This window comes from Delphinus delphis, chromosome 17, assembly GCF_949987515.2.
Source record: "Delphinus delphis chromosome 17, mDelDel1.2, whole genome shotgun sequence".
In the NCBI taxonomy this organism is placed as follows: domain Eukaryota; kingdom Metazoa; phylum Chordata; class Mammalia; order Artiodactyla; family Delphinidae; genus Delphinus; species Delphinus delphis.
This window is the reverse complement of record NC_082699.1, coordinates 14,061,822-14,082,648: the sequence shown is the minus strand read 5'-3', so window position 1 is coordinate 14,082,648 and position 20,827 is coordinate 14,061,822. Positions and strand designations below refer to the sequence as shown.

Below are 20,827 nucleotides of genomic sequence, written 5' to 3'. Positions count from 1 at the left end.
CTTCTTACTCTCACAGGATTATTCTTGCTAAAGTGCTGCTTTACTACCGAGCATATTGTCCGCTCTTAAAATTTGAGGTGCGTTCACATTTGCTACAGGATAAAATGTGAACTTCTTAGTGGCATTCAAAGTCACTTTCAATCTGACCCTGATTTATTCTATGTCTTTTTCAGTCTATCATTTTCCAAACATTAAACTCCAAGGTTATCTACTTACTGGCCAAAATGTTAATTTAAAAAAAAAAAAAAAAACCAACACAAAAGCAACTTTTAAAGAGTACTGTGTATCCCTTCCTTCCTCTCTTTTTTATTTACACAGTTTCTGTTGTCTTCATCCACTCAGGCTGCCATAACACAACACCACAGACTGGATAACTTAAACAGCAGACATTTTTTTCTTGTAGTTCTGGACAGTAAAATAGAAAGCCTAAGATGAAGGTTCTGGCAGGGTTCAGTTGTTGGTGAGGGCTCTCTTCTTGACCTGCAGATGGCTGCCTTCTCACTGTGTCCTCCTGACAAAGAGAGGGAGACAGAGAGAGACAGAGAAAGCCATCTCTGGTATCTCTTCCTCTTTTATAAGGACACCAGTTTTATTGAATCAGGGTGCCAGCTTTATGATCTCATTTCACCTCAGTCACCTCCTTAAAGGCCCTAATCTCCAGCATAGTCACATGTAGGGTTAAGGCTTCAACCTACAAATTTTGGGGAAACAAAGATCAGTCCTGTACACCTGTATATTCAATATGCATTCTGGGTTGTCCTTGACTTATCAATTTCTCTCTCTCCCCCTCTCCCTCTCTCTCTCCCCCTGTCAAATTATTCCTCTTCAGGCTTCCCTGGTGGCGCAGTGGTTGAGAGTCCGCCTGCCGATGCAGGGGACATGGGTTCATGCCCCGGTCCGGGAAGATCCCACATGCCGCGGAGCGGCTGGGCCCGTGAGCCATGGCCACTGAGCCTGCGCGTCAGGAGCCTGTGCTCCACAGCAGGAGAGGCCACAACAGTGAGAAGCCCATGTACCGCAAAAAAAAAAAAAAAAAAAAAAATTCCTCTTCCAACACACTTTACATATCACACTCATCAATTGTTTTGTCTTCCCCTAAGCTCCTAGGACAACTGACAGAGGCATTCATTTGGAAATTAATCATGAACTGCTGCATGGCATTTCTAGAGTTTGTATATTATTCATCCCTCGTGTTGTTTAACATTTTAAGTGTTTGTACCCTTTCTTTGTAACTAAATTGTAAGGGGCTTGGTGTCAGAGACTATGACATATCTCTTCACGTTCTACAGGCACCTAGCATGTATTCAATGCATATATGCCAACTTTCATTTGTTTCATAACTCTCAATAATTTTTCAAGCATTTGCATGTATAATAACTAATTTGAGTCTTATTATAGTACCTTGTTAGGTAATACTAATCACATTTTAAAGATGAAATGAAAACTCAGAGAAGCTATGTAACTTTTCCAAAATAACACAAGTCAGCAACAGCATTAAGTCTACGCTTTAAAGTCGACTCCTTGTTCTGATATTTTTCCATCTACATTTACTAAGTTATGTTCAGTAGAACCAGGGTTTCTCTAGCTACCCCTCAAATAATGCCAACTACAACAGTAAGCCCTTTCCCCCACTCCAGGTGGACGGATCTCTAGTAAATGGTAGTTGAATAAATGATGTGGCCGAAGTTATCATCGCTTGCCTTTAGATCACGCCATTGAGTTACCACTTGAGGCAGTGTTAGCTCATCAAGATTCAGAGACACAAAAAGAACCTGTGCGGTTCCCCTGGAGCTGAGGACTCGAGGCCTGCCCTTCCCTTCCCATACATGATCACTCATCGTTTCTGAGGCCTGCATCACTACACTTTCAGATGTAGAACCTGACCCCAGATGGAATGTGCAGTATTCTTCTCCTACCACTGACTGTGACAATGGGCCCCAGGCCAGGGAGAATGTCCGTCGCAGGAGCCACCTTCCAGCCCTGGGGGAGAGGTCCTGGAGCTCAGAGCATCCGTAGGCCAGAGCCCCTAGTGAACAGCCTCCACTCCCTCTGTACTCCTTGGAATTCCTCTCCTCTGGACTTGATTATTTTGAAAAAGGCTGGCAGATCCATCGCAAGGATTGGCATTTCTATTCCTGGCTCAGAATTTGGCTTAAAGAAGCACTTTATACAAATCAATATACACAAGAGACAATACCTTCTTAGAAAGAGACGGAAAGGCTTTGACTTCAGAGAGAATGGGCTCTGAATCCCAGCCCTGCTCTAATGATCAGTGTAAACTTTGGCAACTTAATTTCACTGGGTGCAGTTAGTTTCATTTATAAAATGCACAGAATCTTTACCTTACGTGGTTGAAAGAGGTTGAGAGATAACGTCCATTAAAAGCGTGGAACATTGCCTAGCCTAGGAGGTCAGATACAGAACTGATAGTGAGAGACGGGTTGGGGAATTCTTTCTCCTACTCGGAGCTACCTCAGATGGTAGTGAGAAAGGTCGCCGGCTCGTGGCTAATAGGACTGAGATATTAGGTCAGAGCTTAATAAGTTTACCTTATATAATACAGACAAATGCTTCGCTGGGCATGGTTTGGCCTGAATTGGGAGCACACAGCACACTTGTGACCATAGAATTACTTCCTCATCTAAGAGCTAGGGAGCACGTGTGAAATCAGTCCCAGTTGAACTTCAAATGCTCAACTCTCACTGCCCCAGATTGGAAACCTCTTCTTAGTTTTTTCAATAGTCATGCAAAGAGAGACACACATCTTGATTTTCCTTTAATGTTCCTGCAGCTACAAGCATTAACCCAGAAAGCACAGAAGGTGTAAGGGATCTCACAGACAATTCCGTGGGTAGGTGGCACGGAGTCATCAGTTTCCCCTTCTCCCAATTTGCCCATCAAGAGGCCCAAGGGCACCAGCGTCTCCATGCAGCAGCTCTCCAGACAAAGCCGGAGAGGCGAGCTGAAGGTGGCTCACGGCACCTGGCGAGAGCTATTCATGCATCTCTTCCCAACTGTGCGGTCAGTGATGACACACTGGTGCTTGAAATGAGCCATAGAGAGAGGACGCTACGTGACAGGCATATACTATAAATCAGAGCCTTTTATTAGGGGAGATCAGGCTGATTACTATTAACCTCCACACCACTGACGATGACCTTCATCAGTCTAAGGGTCTTTCACAAACGAAGAATCTCAAATGCAGACTGGTTATGACTGAACTTTAATGTCTGTTAGAGGGGAAAGTATTAGTCTAATATTTCACACCCTGTAAAGCTAGATCTTGTGGATTATTGGAAGTGTGTTTACTTAATGGCTCTGAAAAAAGAAAGGTTAACCCTCAAAATCAATGTCACTGACAGATGAGTGAAATAATAAACATAAACCTTGCAAAGGCTCCTGGCGAGGAGGCCCGCACATCACTCGAAACCTCGCTGGTCTGTGTATTTCCACCGTTTCTGGGGTCTGGCTCAGTCAGGGACACCACAAGCTCGGTTCGCTTTCTTCTGTGGTGTTGCCTGACTTCCGATTCCATGAGAGCCACGCGGTCAAAGGATCAGGGAAACAAAACAAAGAGCATGAAAAGGAAAACAGGAAGGGAATTTGACGGGCGACCCCCAGCGAGGATCTGGTTTGATTTTCATGGCGAGTGTTGTCGTGTAGTTCAGACCAACTTAAGCTCCCCTGTTCCTTTTCATCCCCTCACACTCCACTAAACGAGATTCCAATGCAGAGATGCGGAGCCGATGCCACAAATGTGTTGCTTGGCTTCTGCCAGCTCATATGAGGAACGCTGGCAGGCGACAGTGAACCTGCTTTTGGAACCAATCGACTTGGCAGATGAAGACCTTCAACTTGTAGTGAAAGCAAATTTGGTGTGTTTCCCATGCATCTGTGATCAGAACATACAAGGGTTTTTTTTTTTTTTTTTTTTTTTCTCCCTAAAGATGATCTGTTCTATTGAAATGCAATTTTAGAAAAGAATCAAGGGGGCAATTCTAAGAGTTCATTCTGCCTTTGCCAAAGACGCTCAACCGGAGCAGGGGACTAAGCGAAATGGCAGGTATCCGCTCCGGAAGTCATTCCCCCTCTCTCCCAGTTAAACGTCCTTTTTAATGCAGCACTAACGTCTACACGGAAACAAAAACTCTTAAGTATTTTACCATGATTTTCAAGGGAAAACAATGAGATGTGATTGGTCAGAGGCAGGCAGGACTGTCAGGGAATGAGGTACCAAGCTGGGAGGTGTGCCAGCACTAGCCGTCCTCTCTTTCTCTAGACTGACCAGAGCTCAAAGCTGCCTGGCTCTGGCTCCACACGGGAAACCCTTTGCTTTCATTGCGCGGCAAAGAGTTTGGCCTGCTGGCTTCCAGGGAGGTACCAACCACACCTTCCATCCACAGCCTGCTTTTGAATACCTGTACAACCTCGGCCTGCCTGGAATGGTACACAAATGTGAAGTCTGTGCAAAAGTCTCAACTAAAGAACTGAAGAGAATTAGAAAATCTCTCTCTAAAGACCAGAGAACAATTGTGAATATTTACTTTGAATCCCATACTACTCAGCCTCATCCAACAAAGGGAAAAGTGGGAGAGGAGGCTCTTCCCAGGGGGGACGGGAAAACCGGGGGCACACCGTGGTCCGCCATACATCCAATCACTTGCTCTTTGTAGCCACGCCGATGCCCTTCCGTGTGCTCAGGAAGAGGGGATAATATAATCGTCACATCAGACAATCGGGGTTCAAATCCTGGCTCCACCACGTCTTGGCTTGAGAGATTACTTAGAGCATTAAGTCTCCAATCCCTCATCCATCAAGTGAGGAAGATATTAACTGATTGATTTGCTTTGAGGAAGTAAGTGGGTCAGTGCATGGAAGACACTCGATACAAAGTTTGTCTCACGGTAAGTACTAAATATGGGTACTCTTCTTATTACTGAACACATCAAAAAAAACCTTAAGCCCCTCCAACATATGTTACAAAGCAAAATGCCTTCAGCTACAATATTTACAGTCACCAGAAGCCCAGGGTTCAGGGTGCCAGGCTGGCCTGATCTGTTCATGGCCATTGGAGCAGTTTTCTTAACATCACAACCTGCTTCTCTTCTTGGTGCGGCATTTGAGACCTCACCCCATCGACAAACAGCTTTATACCTTGTAGTTACGGCTCTCTGGTTTAATGCTGTTGATTCTGAACTAACAACCAGAGTATTAATCTTATTATGAATATTCTTTTGTTTGCTCTTGTCATCCGTCCTTCCGATACAAGCAGTCAGGGTATGGCCTGGAGGAGCCTTGCTGCTGGGTTTCAAGGTGGGACGATGAGGTGACTTCCTTTCCAGGGAGGTGAAACTCTTTCTTGATTGTTTTCCCAAGGGAGAGCCAAGCTTAGGAAAATACCCAAGGCTCTTTTTCCTGTACATGTATTTAGTTTTTAGGGGGTCTCCTACATGCAAACACAGGGTTACCCCCGGGGACACAATCATGAGTTAGAATCACCCCTAGAGAAGCTTCTCAGAGCCAAATGGTTGCCGAACCCATGTTCATGTGCCAGGTGCACCGTGAGACCAAACAAACCACAAGGTCGGAGTTCGGAGCAGAGGAAGGTTTATTGCAGGGCCGCGCAGAGAGAACAGGCGGCTCACGCTCGAAAGACCCAAGCTCCCCGATGGGTTCAGGAAATAGTTTTTCCTTTTTTTCTTTTCTTTTCTTTCTTTCTTTTTTTTGAGCACGCCGTGCAACCTGTGGGATCTTAATTCCCCGACCGGGGATTGAACCCGGGCCCTTGGCAATGAAAGAGTGGAGTCTTAACCACTGGACCGCCAGGGAATTCCCAGGAAAGAGTTTTTATAGGTAAAGTATGGGCGGAGGGCTTCAGGGTGTGTGGCCTTCCTCTGATTGTTTGGTAGTGCCGTGACAGGGTGGTGTTCCAGGAGTCTCAATCATCAGCCTCTGCTTCCAGCCCGTCTGGGGTCCACAGGTTCATGCTCAGCCTGAGGTTACCATCCTCCCCCTGGGTGGGGGCCTGAGAACTCTGAGATGTGTGTCAGATCCCCCAGGAGGAGCCAGGCCTGGGCCCCGTCTCTACACTACTCGTTCTCCCTGCCTTCCTTCACTCCCCTAGTTCGTAACTGGTTGAATCTGCCCTTTGGAACTCAGGGAAGGTCTGGGAGACGGAAACCTTTTTCCTACAAACAAGAAACGGGGGACACAGCGGGGCTTCTGTACTTGGGAAAGCCCCACAGAGTCTTGTTTGGTTTCAATCCCCCCTTTTTGATACTCCTCAATCTTGAGGGCACAGGTGTTGGACAAGAAAGGGAATAACGTTTTGGATAGAGATGTTAATCACAAACTCGGTAGAGGAGGATTTGGTTTCGGGGGGATTCGGTTTCAAGATGGCTGAGAGTGTCTGCTCGTGGCTGTCCGTGATTCAAGGGAGGGGGATGTGCTGGAAATGTTACCCCCGTGAGCAGCATGGCGTATCCTCAGGTTATTTTTCAGAATCGCCACCATCAATCTTTCCATGACTAAACTTCATTAAGTGGTAACGAAGCCTGGAAGGCTTACACTCCCATCCTGGCGGAGCCCGGTCCCAAGGCTCATAGACCTGCCCTGGAACCTCCCGCGTCATCCCAGATGAGTTAACTCACATTTCCCGGTGGCTCAGTTGTCTTATCTATAAAATGGGGCCAATCACAGTGCAAGAGCTTAGGGATGCTCTGAAGATTAGACGAGATAAACGATAGAATGACAAGCCCTCAACACACCTTCCTAATAAAAGTAGTAATTTAACAAGAGATCATCTTAAAATGTGTAACTACAAATCTGTTTCATGAAGATTACAGGTATGGTTAACTTTTGCTTGAAAAGCAAACAGAGTCTTCCACTCTCTTTAATAAGCTACATCACTGCTAACGGCGCTTCTGGTAGTGGTGCTTTTCCAGCCTGGGCGAATCAGCAGAGGAGATTCACAAACACTCGTGCCTGGACTTCACCCCTACATATTCTGGTTAATAGCTTTGGGATTGGATCCCAACCCTGAGTGTTTTAAAAAAAATCTTTCCAAGTGATTAGCTAGTACAGTTAATTTTGAGAATGACTTGGGTCAGAAGAGTAAGTACAACTTGACCCTTACTGAGTTCAATTGGACATCCAGGCTGCCATCTTAGGGTGTTTCCGTAGTTTAGCTGCTACGGATGACAATGGGGATTCACAGTCAAATAGGTTATTTTGAAAAATGTGGCACTGAGACTGAATTCTAATTTTCTGATATATGTTAAAATGCTCATGTCCAACTGTTAGACCCTCAGAGGTCTGAAGATCCAGAAACCTGATGACTACATTTCTACGGTCATTTCTTAAGAAGATGAATAATAGTAATACCATTACTATGAAAAATGGTAATAGCTACTATTTGTTTAGCACTTTCTTAAATGTAGACTGAAATTTTATGTGCTCCCAAAATTCACATGTCAAACGAAGCCTTACCTTCCAATGTGATAGTATTTGGAGGTGGGGACTTTGGCAGGTTATTAGATTTTGATGTGGTCATGAGGGTGGGGTCCCCATGATGGACTTAGTGTCGTTGTAATTAGACAAAGAGAGGAAAGAACTCTCTCTCTCTCTCTTTCACAGGACAGTGAAAAGGTGGTCATCTACAAGCCAGGAAAAGAGCCCTCACCAGAATCAGACTAGGCTGGCACACTGCTCTTGGATTTCCAGCCTCTAGAACTGTGAGAAGATACATTTCTGTTGTTTAAGCCACTCAGTCTATGGTATTTTGTATGGCAGCCCTAACTGACAAAGACAGTACCTCTCACTAAATTAGGATATCATCTAGTGATTAATAAGACACACTGGGACTGATCCTCTGTTCCACACTGATGCCATAGCAGAGGCGTGGTCTTAAACTTCTCTAAGCCTCACTGAACTGTGGGGAGGATTAAATGAGATGAGGCACGCAAGGCACAGCAGAGCACCCTGCTTAGCATCGTAGCCACAGCAGCAGCAGAAACAATATTGTTATTGTGCTGACACTCAGAGAGGTTAGTTCCATCAGCTAAATCTACATGGCTTCAGAGAGCGCAGTACATGTTCAAACATGCATTTCTGAACAACAAACCATATGACCTTATTACTGTAATACACTATCCTTGCCTTTTCCCTTCAACAGATACCTGTTTTGGCATAATAATGTTCCTTCTATGATACTATGAAGGCTATGTTTAAATCTGGCTATCATTGGCAAAGATCCCCTATGTAAACTTAATTTTCTGATGACTATTATATCTGTCAGTATCAAAAGCATTTTTCAAAGCATACAATTCTGTCTTTCAAATACAACAAACCAAAGATAGAACGTAAGGTGTTAAAAACATATCAGTAATACATATGGAATTACGAGATCAGTTCCATCAAACTCGGTGTTCTATGGCTTGGATCTACCTATGGAAACGTAATATCCTCTTTACTTGAAAAACCGCACAGCCTTGGGATGCCAACTCCCTTATTTTCCATGTGAAATCTGATCCTATCTTGACATTCTAAAGTCATTTAAACCCCAGATCACAGAAGGGTTTATGAGATATAATCCTAAATGAAACGACATGATTGTCTTGCGAATACGGATATATACAAGTGCTAAATTCTTTGAGATCATTAAAAAATGTATTAGAATATGTCAAGGTAAGCTTATTCTAGATGGACATTTCAATCTAGATTATGAATGCATCTAGGTACAATCAACTTTTCTCAAAGTACAGCTAACTGGTATAGTTTCTTTAAAAGGGTCATAATCAGTCATACTTGCTCTAAGTTCAGGAATGTCTACCGAGCCTAAGTTAGTATGACCTAGAACTGCGTATTTTGAAGCCATCAGCTTCTGCAAGGAGAGAATTTGATCTAGCATTATTCAAAATAAGGCAAACTATGCTGTAGTAACAAATAAATCCCTAACGTCCCTGGCTGGATAAAGATTTAGTTTTCACTCATATTACCTGTTCATACAGGTCAGCAGGAACTCTGCACATAGTCAGGAACCCAAACACCTTTAGTTCTCTGCTGTTTCAATTTATAACATCCAGACTCACTGAAGCAGAAAAAGAGACAGAGAGAGAGAGAGTGTGTGGCTAACTCACACCTCTACTGGAAATGCTGCATTCACTTTCACTGCTGGCCCATTGGTCAGAATTAGGCACACTACCCTGCCTAACTGCAGGGGCTGGGAAATCTTTCCACATGCCCAGGGAGGAAAGGAGAGCGCCAGACCGGGTAAGCAATACTAACCTCTATCACAGACCCAAAGAAAGAGATCTCACAGCAAGTTCAAACAGCAAGTATGCGGAAGATGCTAAAACCTGGCTCATGATATACTACAGATACATCCATGTTTGTTTTCCACAATGAACCACACAGCTCCATTTAAGCCACTGATAATACAATCCTGATTACGCTCTAAGGACTTTTTCCTGTACATGCCCACGCTCTTTACCTAAAAAGTTTTGCAAAATAGGGTAATAGAATTTCCACCAGCACAGTAGTTCCTCTTTCACTCAGGAGCCAGGTGGAAAACCTTAGGCCCGTCATTCAGTCAAACGCCTGTGGTTTGTAAAGGGCCCCGAGGCACAGCTGTAATGCTCTGTGCTGGAAACTGCAGGTCCACCAGGGCAGCTGCAAGCTCTTTCAGAGCCTCCACTTTAAGCCGTCGCGCGGCCATTTTCCCCAAGAAGCAATATACACTGCAAAGTCATTCACAGCCCTTGCCACGGCGAGGCAGTTTGGGAGAGAAAATCGCTGTGTATCGGCTGGAGTTTTCAGATACTGGGGCACACTACTATTGTTATTTTGCACGGAGCACTCGGGGAACTTCAGACACATCTTAAATGATGAAAATGGTGAGAAGAGTTGTCAAATCATAGCTTCTGCCCACACCCAAATCCACTTAGGCTGGCTTTGTGGAGATCGGTTCTATAAACACCAAAGACTCAAAAGAGACAAGAAGCCATCAAACAGACAAAAAAATAGTGGTAAGAGAGCCAAAAGCAAGTTGAAAAACCAACAAATATTTATACATGATTTATAGCAAAGGAACAACTCTGTCCCTAGGACCGAGGAAAATGATTGAGGCTCTCCTCCACCGCCCCACCCCCAAAGAATGCCTCATAAGAATGCCTTATAAGACTCCGGGTTCAGCAGCTTCAGGCGACGGTTATTTTCCTTATAACCAATTAAAAACTTACGTTTAATTACTTTGAAGAAAAAAAGGAAGATCAGGAATTCCCTGGTGGCGCAGTGGTTGAGAGTCCGCCTGCCGATGCAGGGGACACGGATTCGTGCCCCGGTCCGGGAAGATCCCACATGCCGCGGAGCGGCTGGGCCCGTGAGCCATGGCCGCTGGGCATGCGCGTCCGGAGCCTGTGCTCCGCAACGGGAGAGGCCACAGCAGGGAGAGGCCCGCGTACCGCCAAGAAAAAAAAAAAAAAGGAAGATCAAAATGTTGTAGCAGGGCTCATTCTTAAGTCTTTTCCGAAGGCCTTAGTTGTTAACCAAAGAAGAAGGAATTTGCAAGGTAGATGTCTCCACACCCTAACTAAAAACACCTCAAATTGGTAATGCCTTAGTTTTTCTTCCTAAATAAGGGATACTAGTTTCTTACACACCACCCCCCATACAGCTGCTTTTTATTCCAGCTACCCACAGGAAGTTTCTACAATCTTAAACGAGACCACTAAAGGTTGTTCCACAAATGAGCCCATGCTTGTCTCTCCCCTGAAATCCAGCTGTGCTTACAGAAACCGGGGGCCTTAAAGTGCATTGCTTTTGACCTTCTCCTTCCTAGAAGCAGTGTGTGGGCCACCCACTCTGTCCAGCGTACATAAAATCCTTACTCTTGAAATCACTTTTTCAGTCCCTTCAGTGCGGGTGTGTATGTTCCTGAGGCCCTGTTCTCGCAGCACACACTCTCACTGGGTGACGCCATCTACTGCCCTGACCTCTGAAACCTCAGATTATCTTTATGTTGATGACACTCAAAGTCTTGGCTACGTCCCCAGTCTGAGTTCGACATGTCCCCAACGGAACTCAACATCTTCCCCTCATTCTAAACATATTTCTAGAAGCCCTTTTTGTGTGGGGTTTTCAAGCCTACCTCTGCCAATAACTCTGGAGTTTGTTACGAAACACAAAAGGGGGCTTCCCTGGTGGCGCAGTGGTTGAGAGTCCGCCTGCCGATGCAGGGGACACGGGTTCGTGCCCCGGTCCGGGAAGATCCCACATACCGCGGAGCGGCTGGGCCCGTGAGCCATGGCCGCTGAGCCTGTGCTCCGCAACGGGAGAGGCCACAAGGTGAGAGGCCCGCATACTGAAAAAAAAAAAAAAAAAAAAAAAAGAAACACAAAAGAGACAAAATGAGTAACGGGAGCCAGGATGAGTGCCAAGAGATTCAGATTTCATGTGTGACATTTGAAAGAGGAGATAGGAAAGCAACCTGGAGAAATTTCCTGTGCTGGGCTCCAGCTGTTTACTGGCCCTTGGCCTCTGAAAATGGTTATTGGAGTTGACAAAGAAGAGAGGGCAGAAAAACAAAAAAAAAAGAGGGCAAAGATTGTGGTGTGTGTGTGTGTGTGTGTGTGTGTGTGCGCGCGCGCGTGAGAGAGAGACCTGCCGGTTGACATCGATGAAGAGTCTCTCCTTCTGAAAGTGAGCATATATCTAGCCTGGCTCCCCTGAGACCTCTTCTTTATTTTTCTAATTTTTTAAATTGAAGAATAGTTGATTTACAATGTTGTGTTAACTACTGCTGTACGGCAAAATGATTCAGTTATACATATATTCTTTTTTTATATTCTTTCCCATGATGGTTTATCATAGGATATTGTATAGGGTTCCCTGTGCTAGACAGTAGGACCTTGTTGTTTATCCATTCCATATAGAAAAGCTCACATCTGCTCACCCCAGCCTCCCAGTCCATCCCTGCCCCAAATCCCTGCCCCTTGGCAACCACCAGTCTGTTCTCCATGTCAGTGATTCTGTTTCTGTTTCATAGATGGGTTCATTTGTGTCGTATTTTAGATTCCACATATAAGTGATGTCATATGGTGCTTGTCTTAGTATCACATGGTGCTTATCACTTAGTATGATAATCTCTAGTTGCATCCATGTTGCTGCAAATGGCATTATTTCGTTCTCTTTTATTGAGCACTCTTCTTGACCAGGCCTCAACCTTGGCCGATAAAAACTGCAGACTCTCAGTACAACTGATTTTATCCACCTCATCCTACCCCCACATTAAAAGACTTGAACAAACACAAACCTAGTTTCTAAGTCAAGGCAGCATCCAGAGAATGACCTCCTAAATTCCTATCTGGGAAAGCACAAGGTTGTCAAAAGAATTTACTGTTTGTTCCAGCTGACACTTGAAGATAGAGTCCCTGTTGTCCAGTCTCTGAGGGAGGAGAGAAGTCAAACTTCCATAAGTGCCAGTTAGCAAACCCAGAGGACTTTCACATGGATCAACCCCCCTTCCTGCTTTTTACAAATTTCCATTCCCTGGACCTGGCTCAAGTAGTGGCAATCCCTCATACCTACTCCCTCACTCCCTTTAAAACATCCAGTCACCTCTGTACAAATCGAAGTTGAGTTCAGTTCATGCTGAACTCTTCTCTATTGCAACAGTTCATCACTGATTAAAATCTGTCCACCCTAATTCGTGTCCAGTGGTAGCATTTTCAGCAATATACACTCTGACATCCTGGTGGATCTGATTCCCGAGGTCGATGTGGCAGTTAGTAGGGTGACTGTCTCCAAGAAATGGTCTGTGGACAAGAGGAGGACAAAAACTGACCAAGTGATGGTTGGATGTGATGGAGGAAAGTAACGCTCAGATGAAGGCATTGGGGTGACATGTTTTAAAGAAAGACTATTCCAACAGGGAGAACATTTGGATTCTCAGAACTTTTTTGAAGATATTCTTCGTGGTAAGGATGTTTAAATACAGGCGTGTTGTGGTCTCATTAACTTATTCTCATGACTTTTCTCTTTTCTGCTTAAAAATATACTGTTTTCTAAGCCTTTAATTTGTTTCTACCCATAAAAAACAATAACTTTGATGAAAATTAGTCTCATGAGTTCTCATGCACACAAAAATGTTAACTAAGAAAATTTATTATATTACTTGATTTAGGACTATGACTTCATTCATACAATCAGAATTTCTTTGTTTATTCTTTAGCCATGTTCTGGCCTTTAATGTTTGTCTCTTTGACAGTTATACACGCAGTTTTATAATTTAACCATATGCCTTAAAGGTCCAGAAAGTAAACTTAGATTAAGACAAATAAGATAAAATAGACAGTAAGATACTCAACAAATTTACTTAGTTCCATTCATTTAGCATCAATGCATAACACATTCCAAAAGCGAGCATATATCAAATTTAAAATGGATAACCTTAATTGGGTTCAATAATCGGATAAATGGTCAAACAGTTTTCATTGCATATGCTTTGGGCCATGCATTTCATTCCTTAAGGATCTGCTTTATTGAATTAACATATCAATTATTTATTTTGATAAGAACAGGGAAGATAGTCAGAGGAAGAAGCAGCAGTGGTGGAGAACACGCCTCTCGCTGCTGCACAGAAACACATATGGCAGGTGACGACACCAACAGCTAACTCCTGGAGAGACCTAAATGGCTTGTCTTGGCACGTGTGGGTAAGTACAATGTTTACTAATCTAAAAAACGAGAAAATATTATAAAAATATAAGAAGTAGAAAACCCTGGACAAGTTAAAATACAGAAAAAATTTAAGCAAAGTTATTTGAATCAGGCAATTTTTAAAGTATCAAATAGTAATCTTAATAACTAGGTATAAAGTAATCTAAACCCAGGACACTAACCATGTCGAAAGGCAGTTGGCAGCCTGACCTCCCCAGAATGCTTTGCCAGAGTTAGTGTTCTCTGATTACACACTTAGGCACCCCTGGTTACAAGAGTACTTGTTTATTATTGATATTATAAAAATAACCATTCTCTAAATGATTACACGTAGTAAATAAAATTAGAACTATACATAAGGATTTGAATAATGCCATTTCTTTAAGGACCACTTGCAACTTCTCCTGCCTGCTTCACAGACCTGTAAGGCAGAAAGAAAACAGACGAAGATGTGCTTAATGATGGATCTATAGCACAGCATGTTCAAAAGAAAGACTGGAATTTTAATGCTTTCCTATACTCCATCTGAACCTTTACAGTGACACTGATCTTAGAGTATTACCTCTATATACCATATTTTACTGCCATTATATCAACTTCTGGTATCTGTATAAAAGAATTTTTGCATATATAATGCACAAAAATATCTTGGGCTGTTAAAATAGATTGGCTTGTCTCCAAATATGGCCAATGAGAAATACCTGCAAGGTATGTACACAATTACTGTCCTGGAAGGAATTATGAAACTGAATTGAGAAAACTAGAGCAGCATAAGGTGGGTCAGGCTGCATGTGTCCTACTTCGGCACTGGAACTACTTATCCATACAGCTTGATTAGAAAGAATTTCTTTTTTCCTAGAAAAATATGACTAGGATGGCAGGGGGATATGTCCACACTTCAAGAATACGTTATGTGGAGCTTCAAGATGGCGGAGGAGTAAGACGCGGAGATCACCTTCCTCCCCACAAATACATCAGAAATACATCTACACGTGGAACAACTCCTACGGAACACCTACTGAACGCTGGCAGAAGACCTCAGAACTCCCAAAAGGCAAGAAACTCCCCACGTACCTGGGTAGGGCAAGAGAAAAAAGAAAAAACAGAGACAAAAGGATAGGGACGGGACCTGCACCAGTGGGAGGGAGCTGTGAAGGAGGAAGGTTTCCACACACTAGGAAACTTCACTGGCAGAGACGGGAGGGTAGGTGGGGGGGAAGCTTCGGAGCCGCGGAGGAGAGCACAGCCAACCCTGCCAACTCCTCTCTCTCACTTACTCCTTCAGGTCTTAAATATCACTTTCTCAGGGCCCTGTGCCCAGTAGTCAAGCTAGGATCCCCCTGCTGCATGCACTTATCTCAACCTAATGCTTATATAATGATAATCATCATTATTGCATGTAAGTAATATTTATAGTGTGACTTCATCATCTAGTAGCTTCTGTCACCTGTGACAGTGATGTGTCCTTCTCTGGCATAGTTCCTGACTCACTGGAGGCCTTTATTTAATATAAACCACATGAATGATTTACTCATTTTGATCTCTTAGTCTGAAGGGCAATATGCCTGTATGTCACGCAAAGAACATTTGAAGGACTAAGAAAGAGAACCACATGATCTTTGCGCTCCTGCAATGGTACCGTTATTACGTAGAAGAGGGATATAATTTTTGCTTGTGATACAAAAAAAACAGAACTAGAAAGAAGGAAGCTATGAGGATTCAGATTTTGGAGCAAAATAGGAGAGTAATTTCTTTTAAAGTAGCTTTTAAACATTTTGTACAACATCAGAAATTCACGTGTTTTTTGTTTGTTTGTTTTTGGTCACCAGGCTGTACATTACGTCCCCAGGACGTATTTATTTTACAACTGGAAGTTTGTACCTTTTGACCACCTTCATCCATTTTGCCCACCTCCTGCCTCTGGAAACCACCAATCAGTTCTCTGTATCTATGAGCTTGGTGTTTTGTTTAGATTCCATGTGTAAATGAGATCATATGGTATTTGTTTTTCTGTCTGAGTAGTTTAACTTGGTATAATGCCTTCAAGTTCTGTCCATATTGTTGCAAATGGCAAGATTTCATTATTTTTTATGGTTAAATAATATTCCATTGTGTGTGTGTGTGTGTGTGTGTGTGTGTGTGTGTGTGTGTGTGTGTGTACCACATTTTATTTATTTATTCATCCATTGATGGACACTTAGGTTTTTCTGTATCTTGGCTATTGTAAATAATGCTGCAATGAACATGGGGGTGCAGATAGCTTTTCAAGACATTTTTTTTAGCCATCCAGACAGTATTCTGCAGATGTAAATACAGTTGGCCCTTGAACAAGATGGGTTTGAACTGCGCAGGTCCACTTACATGTAGATTTTTTGCCATAAATACACACTACAGCATTACACAATCCACGGTTGATTGACTCCACACATGTGAAACCTCAGATACGGAGGGTTGACTGTGAAGTTATATGCGGATTTTCACGTAGACAATTGTTGCCCTAACTCCCACTTTGTTCAAGAATCATCTGTATATGATTGTGTATGTGTCTATGCATTATATATAACAAAAAGAATTGTATCTAGTATACTGTCTTGTGACTCACTTTTTTATGTAACAATATTGTAAAAACTGTTTCCACATCAAAGTATATATCAATATAGATAGATGGATTCAGTTAATATCAGTACAAATCTATGTATATATCGAGTTAATATATATCTCATTCTTTATAACAGGTGCACATTATTCCATTATATAGATTGCTGTAATTTTTTAAAATCAGTCCTCTTTTGTTGGCCATTAGGTTGTTTCCATTTTTTACATTTTCCAAGTTTTATTATAAATCAGTTTCCAAGTTTTATTATAAAACATGTGCAGTGAGCATAATAATATTCTGATAACTACACAGCATTGAGGAAATTATTTCTTTAGGTGACTTCTTAATACAAAATGATTGGCTCACTGAGCAACTAGAGCAGAGCACAGGTGGTGGTGTACTGCGTTACTCAAGGTGCCCATACAGAAGCTAGTGAACTGTTTGGTGGGGATATTGCAGAGCGTGAGATGGGCGTGAGACGAGCGTGAGATGGGAAGAGACGTAGATGGTTCTCAAATTCTTTCTTATTTTGATATCTTATGGTTCTATGAGTGCTAAGGGCACACTCGACCCTTTACTTCCCTCTGTAACATGCTTGAGAGAAGATACTGAGAACTGTTCATCTTTATATATCCAGCCCATAGAGTAACCTCATGTCCACGGATGTGGAATTGTTTTGAGATGCTGTATCTCTAAGATATATTTAATGGTGTCCTAGAGTCCATGGTCTGCACAAAGGGGGGTATATGTTCTCATCTCACATGTATCTAAAAGTAATTTTCCTGCTATAGGAAGAAGGGGATTGAAATCCTCTTCCCACTTCCTCAGCACAAAAGACTACAGGCTCAGTGAGGGGCCTGAGATCCATGAAAATCACAAAAACAAAGAGAAAACATCATGCAGAGCAGCTGGAGGAAAATCCTTTTCTCATTATAGGTCACGAGGACTATGTATTTAAAAAAAAAATCTGAACTTCAAGTAGTTGCAAGTGGTGTCCGTCATTACCTGACATTGACATTAAGTGCCCTGAGCAAACATACCAGAGTAGACGAGTGCAGGACAAGAAGAGCATGGAACACAAAGAAGAAGATCAGCAGAACCTGCACAATGAAAGGAAAAGAGGTCATGTGCTGGACCAGGAAAAAAAGTCCATCAAACACAATTCCCTTGCGGTTTGACCAATTTCTAATGAGGATTAACTGAAATTAATATCGAAGCTACATTCAGAGTATATAGTGACTGCAGTGACACACCAGTTAACTGTTTAATAGTGTGTATGTTCTCATTTCATAATTCAGTCATTTCAATTTAAACTTTTTCTGATCTTAAATAAAAACTAGGGCAAAATGCCCCTCCAGACAGTGTTATGAATATATACGTGGATTGCAGGAAGATCCCATCTAAATCACAGTCATAATTTTTACGTCCAGCATGGGTTTGGCAGGAAAGTCATGCTCTACAGACTGCTACCACAACACAGAATATTCAGGATTGGATACATACATGTCACATATTGTGATGCTATAACATTTGTAATTTAACGTAATTGTCACAAAATTATTACGAGATTTGCATGAAGTAGTGCATATTTACATGTATACTATATATATATATATATATACATATATATATACACATATTTGTGTGTGTGTGTGTGTGTGTGTGTGTGGTACGCGGGCCTCTCACTGTTGTGGCCCCTCCCGTTGTGGAGCACAGGTTCCGGACGTGCAGGCTCAGCGGCCATGGCTCACGGGCCCAGCCGCTCCGTGGTATGTGGGATCTTCCCGGACCGGGGCACGAACCCATGTCCCCTGCATCGGCAGGCGGACTCTCAACCACCGCGCCACCAGGGAAGCCCCTACCCTATATTTTTAATGCTTGGTGCATAATATTAAACACTAAATGTAATTCCTCTGAATGCATCCCTGAGGCAGAAGAGCAGTGCGTAGTAGGACAAGGGGACATGAGTATTCTGGTTAAAAAGAGCGGGGAAATAAAACAGAAGATCAAAGAAAGTGAAATAAGGGCATCAAGGGAGATAAACCTTCACATTTCTTGAAGAGAAAGGAAATAGATTAAGCCCAAGTTTTCCAAAGCAGATCTTGGAACACTAGTCCTACAAGCTGTTAATATAGATGATCCACAAACAAACGGTTCCTTGATCAACAGCAATATACCATCGGCCTATTGGAGGATCAAAATACACACCAGCATATTAAGGGCTCTTAGAAGTCTTATAATAAAGAGACCTTCTTTACCTGATCTTTATCAAAGTTATTTGATAAGAGATTTTTATGTAACTCACTTTAAAAAATTCTACAATGGTAAACACTGCTTCAGCTAGAGTGAAGAGGCATGGCAATGCAATGTCTGTTTCACCAAATTTAGAGGCAGGAGATAAAAGCATGGGTTTTGTACTCCAACTGACCTGAGTTCAAATTCTGGCTCAACCCCTTCTCATACACATGACCTTGAGCAAGTTAGCATCGCTCAGCGTCCTCCACAGAGGAGAGTTATAAAGGGAAACACCCTTGGAAGTATCATTAAGCATTTGGTATTTGACAGTTTTAGAAAATTCAAATTTAGATGAATAAGAACTACAAAAACATTTGGATTCAAGGTGGTGATTTTATATGTAAAGTAGATGCTGAATGAAGTTGGAGAACTTGGTAAAATTTTAGAAATCTTACACATAGAGGGGCTTTGAGTAAAATAATGATGTATTCACATTTGAATGTCCTTTACCACCTAAAGATATTAGAGGTTCTGGCAAGAAAGCAGTTGAATTAATGCTCTATATTAGTGGTTCACTTAAATTTTAAGTGTATCAGAATCACCTGGAGGGCTTTTAAAACAAATTGTTACTTCCCTGGTGGCACAGTGGTTAAGAATCCGCCTGCCTATGCAGGGGACACGGGTTTGATCCCTGGTCCGGGAAGATCCCACATGCCGTGGAGTAACTAAGCCCGTGCGCCACAACTACTGAGCCTGTGCTCTAAAGCCAGTAAGCCGCAACTACTGAGCCCATGAGCCACAGCTACTGAAGCCCATGCGCCTAGAGCCTGTGCTCTGCAACAAGAGAAGCCACCACAATGAGAAGCTCGTGCACCGCATCGAAGAATAGCGCCTGCTCGCCATAACTAGAGAAAGCCCGTGTGCAGCAGGGAAGACCTGACACAGCAAAAAATAAATAAATTTATGAAAAACAAAAAGAATTAGCACAGATTGCTGGAGTCCACTATTAGAGTTTCTGACTGAGTAGATGTCGGATGGGGCCAAGGAAACTGCATTTCTTACAAGTTCCCAAGAGATGAACATCACTGTTCTACGTAGCACGGACTTTAGGTTGAAGCATGAAGCCAGCTGTGGTCTGGCATACTTGAAGAAAAAGGAGTAGTGAAGTGTCTGGGTACCAAAGGAAGACTGAAGTGTGAGTTTAGTGGGAAATAGAGAATCTGAAAGGTAGAAGGTTTGGGTAGATTGTAGATTATAGTAATCTAAGATCTTAGAGTAGGATGCTACTTCACATTTGATGAGGAAAAAAATTACACTTCCTTAGAAGAGCACTAGACTTGAGAGGGCCAAGGAATTTTAATGGTAGGACATTGGATAAATAACCCAGATGAAAGTTAAAATTTCCTAATGCTAAGAGTGTGGTAGAGAGGAAACCAATGAACCAAATGTCAGCACCCCACATGAAAAAACAGCAGTGACTGATGAGATTATAGTGACAAGGAAAGACACAGGACAACAGGACAAATGGCATAAGCCTAAAAAGAAGGAGAATTTCAGGTAGAATATTAATGTTATCTCATGGTGCTTGACACGTGGCAACTGAAAAGAGCAGCTTTCCCTGGTGAAGGCTAAAAGGGAAGCAATGTCTTCTAGGAACCATTTCAAATAAGGCAAAAAAGGCATGGAGAGTGTTCTTTGAGTAGCACTGAAGAATGATCAGTTTGCAAATCAAATTCCTGTTCCATAGGCCACAGTGGAAAGATCTGGGAAATATGTCAACAGCGGTTAAGAATACAAATACATGAGAAGATTTTATTTTGATAGAGGCAGTGCGGCAAGGCAGAGTAGCCAAGGACAACAGGAATAAGAGACAGAAGTAACCGACCTCAAGTTTCTGAACTGAACTTTGGCATAACCTTCTTGTATGGCAACTGACTTAGGTGTCCAGCCTTAGTGAAGCAGGACTGCCCGTACAGGGGGCAGCCCATTATTCCCCATAATCGTGGGAACGCAAGAAATGAAGCTGCTTTGGTGGGGGAAAGAACGAGCAACGAGAGAGTAGCCATAAAGTCTAGACAAATAAGATCTTAATAAAGATAAGAGTTTTGTTCACGGATTAGAACCCTCTTCTTTCTTCCTGAGTGGTTTATTCAGTGCAAAATGGCAACACAAATGCCTGAGGCAGTGCATCACACATGCATGTGCAGGGACTGATGTAAATGCTGTGTGAATGCACCATGTTCACTTTAACTCTGATGGAACCATCGTTACTACAGAGGA

General features: G+C 42.7%; 1 protein-coding gene across 1 annotated transcript in view; it reads right to left on the bottom strand.

Annotated features, from left to right (window-relative positions):
- Positions 1-338: 338 nt before the first annotated feature.
- C17H8orf34 (chromosome 17 C8orf34 homolog) overlaps positions 339-20,827 on the bottom strand; it is a 344,433-nt gene continuing 323,944 nt past the window's right edge. The window contains exons 13-14 of the mRNA XM_059995457.2: positions 17,353-17,412; positions 339-511 (exon numbers count right to left, since the gene is read on the bottom strand). Of these exons, the coding sequence (XP_059851440.2) occupies positions 339-511; positions 17,353-17,412 (233 nt within the window). The remainder of the gene's footprint in view (positions 512-17,352; positions 17,413-20,827) is intronic.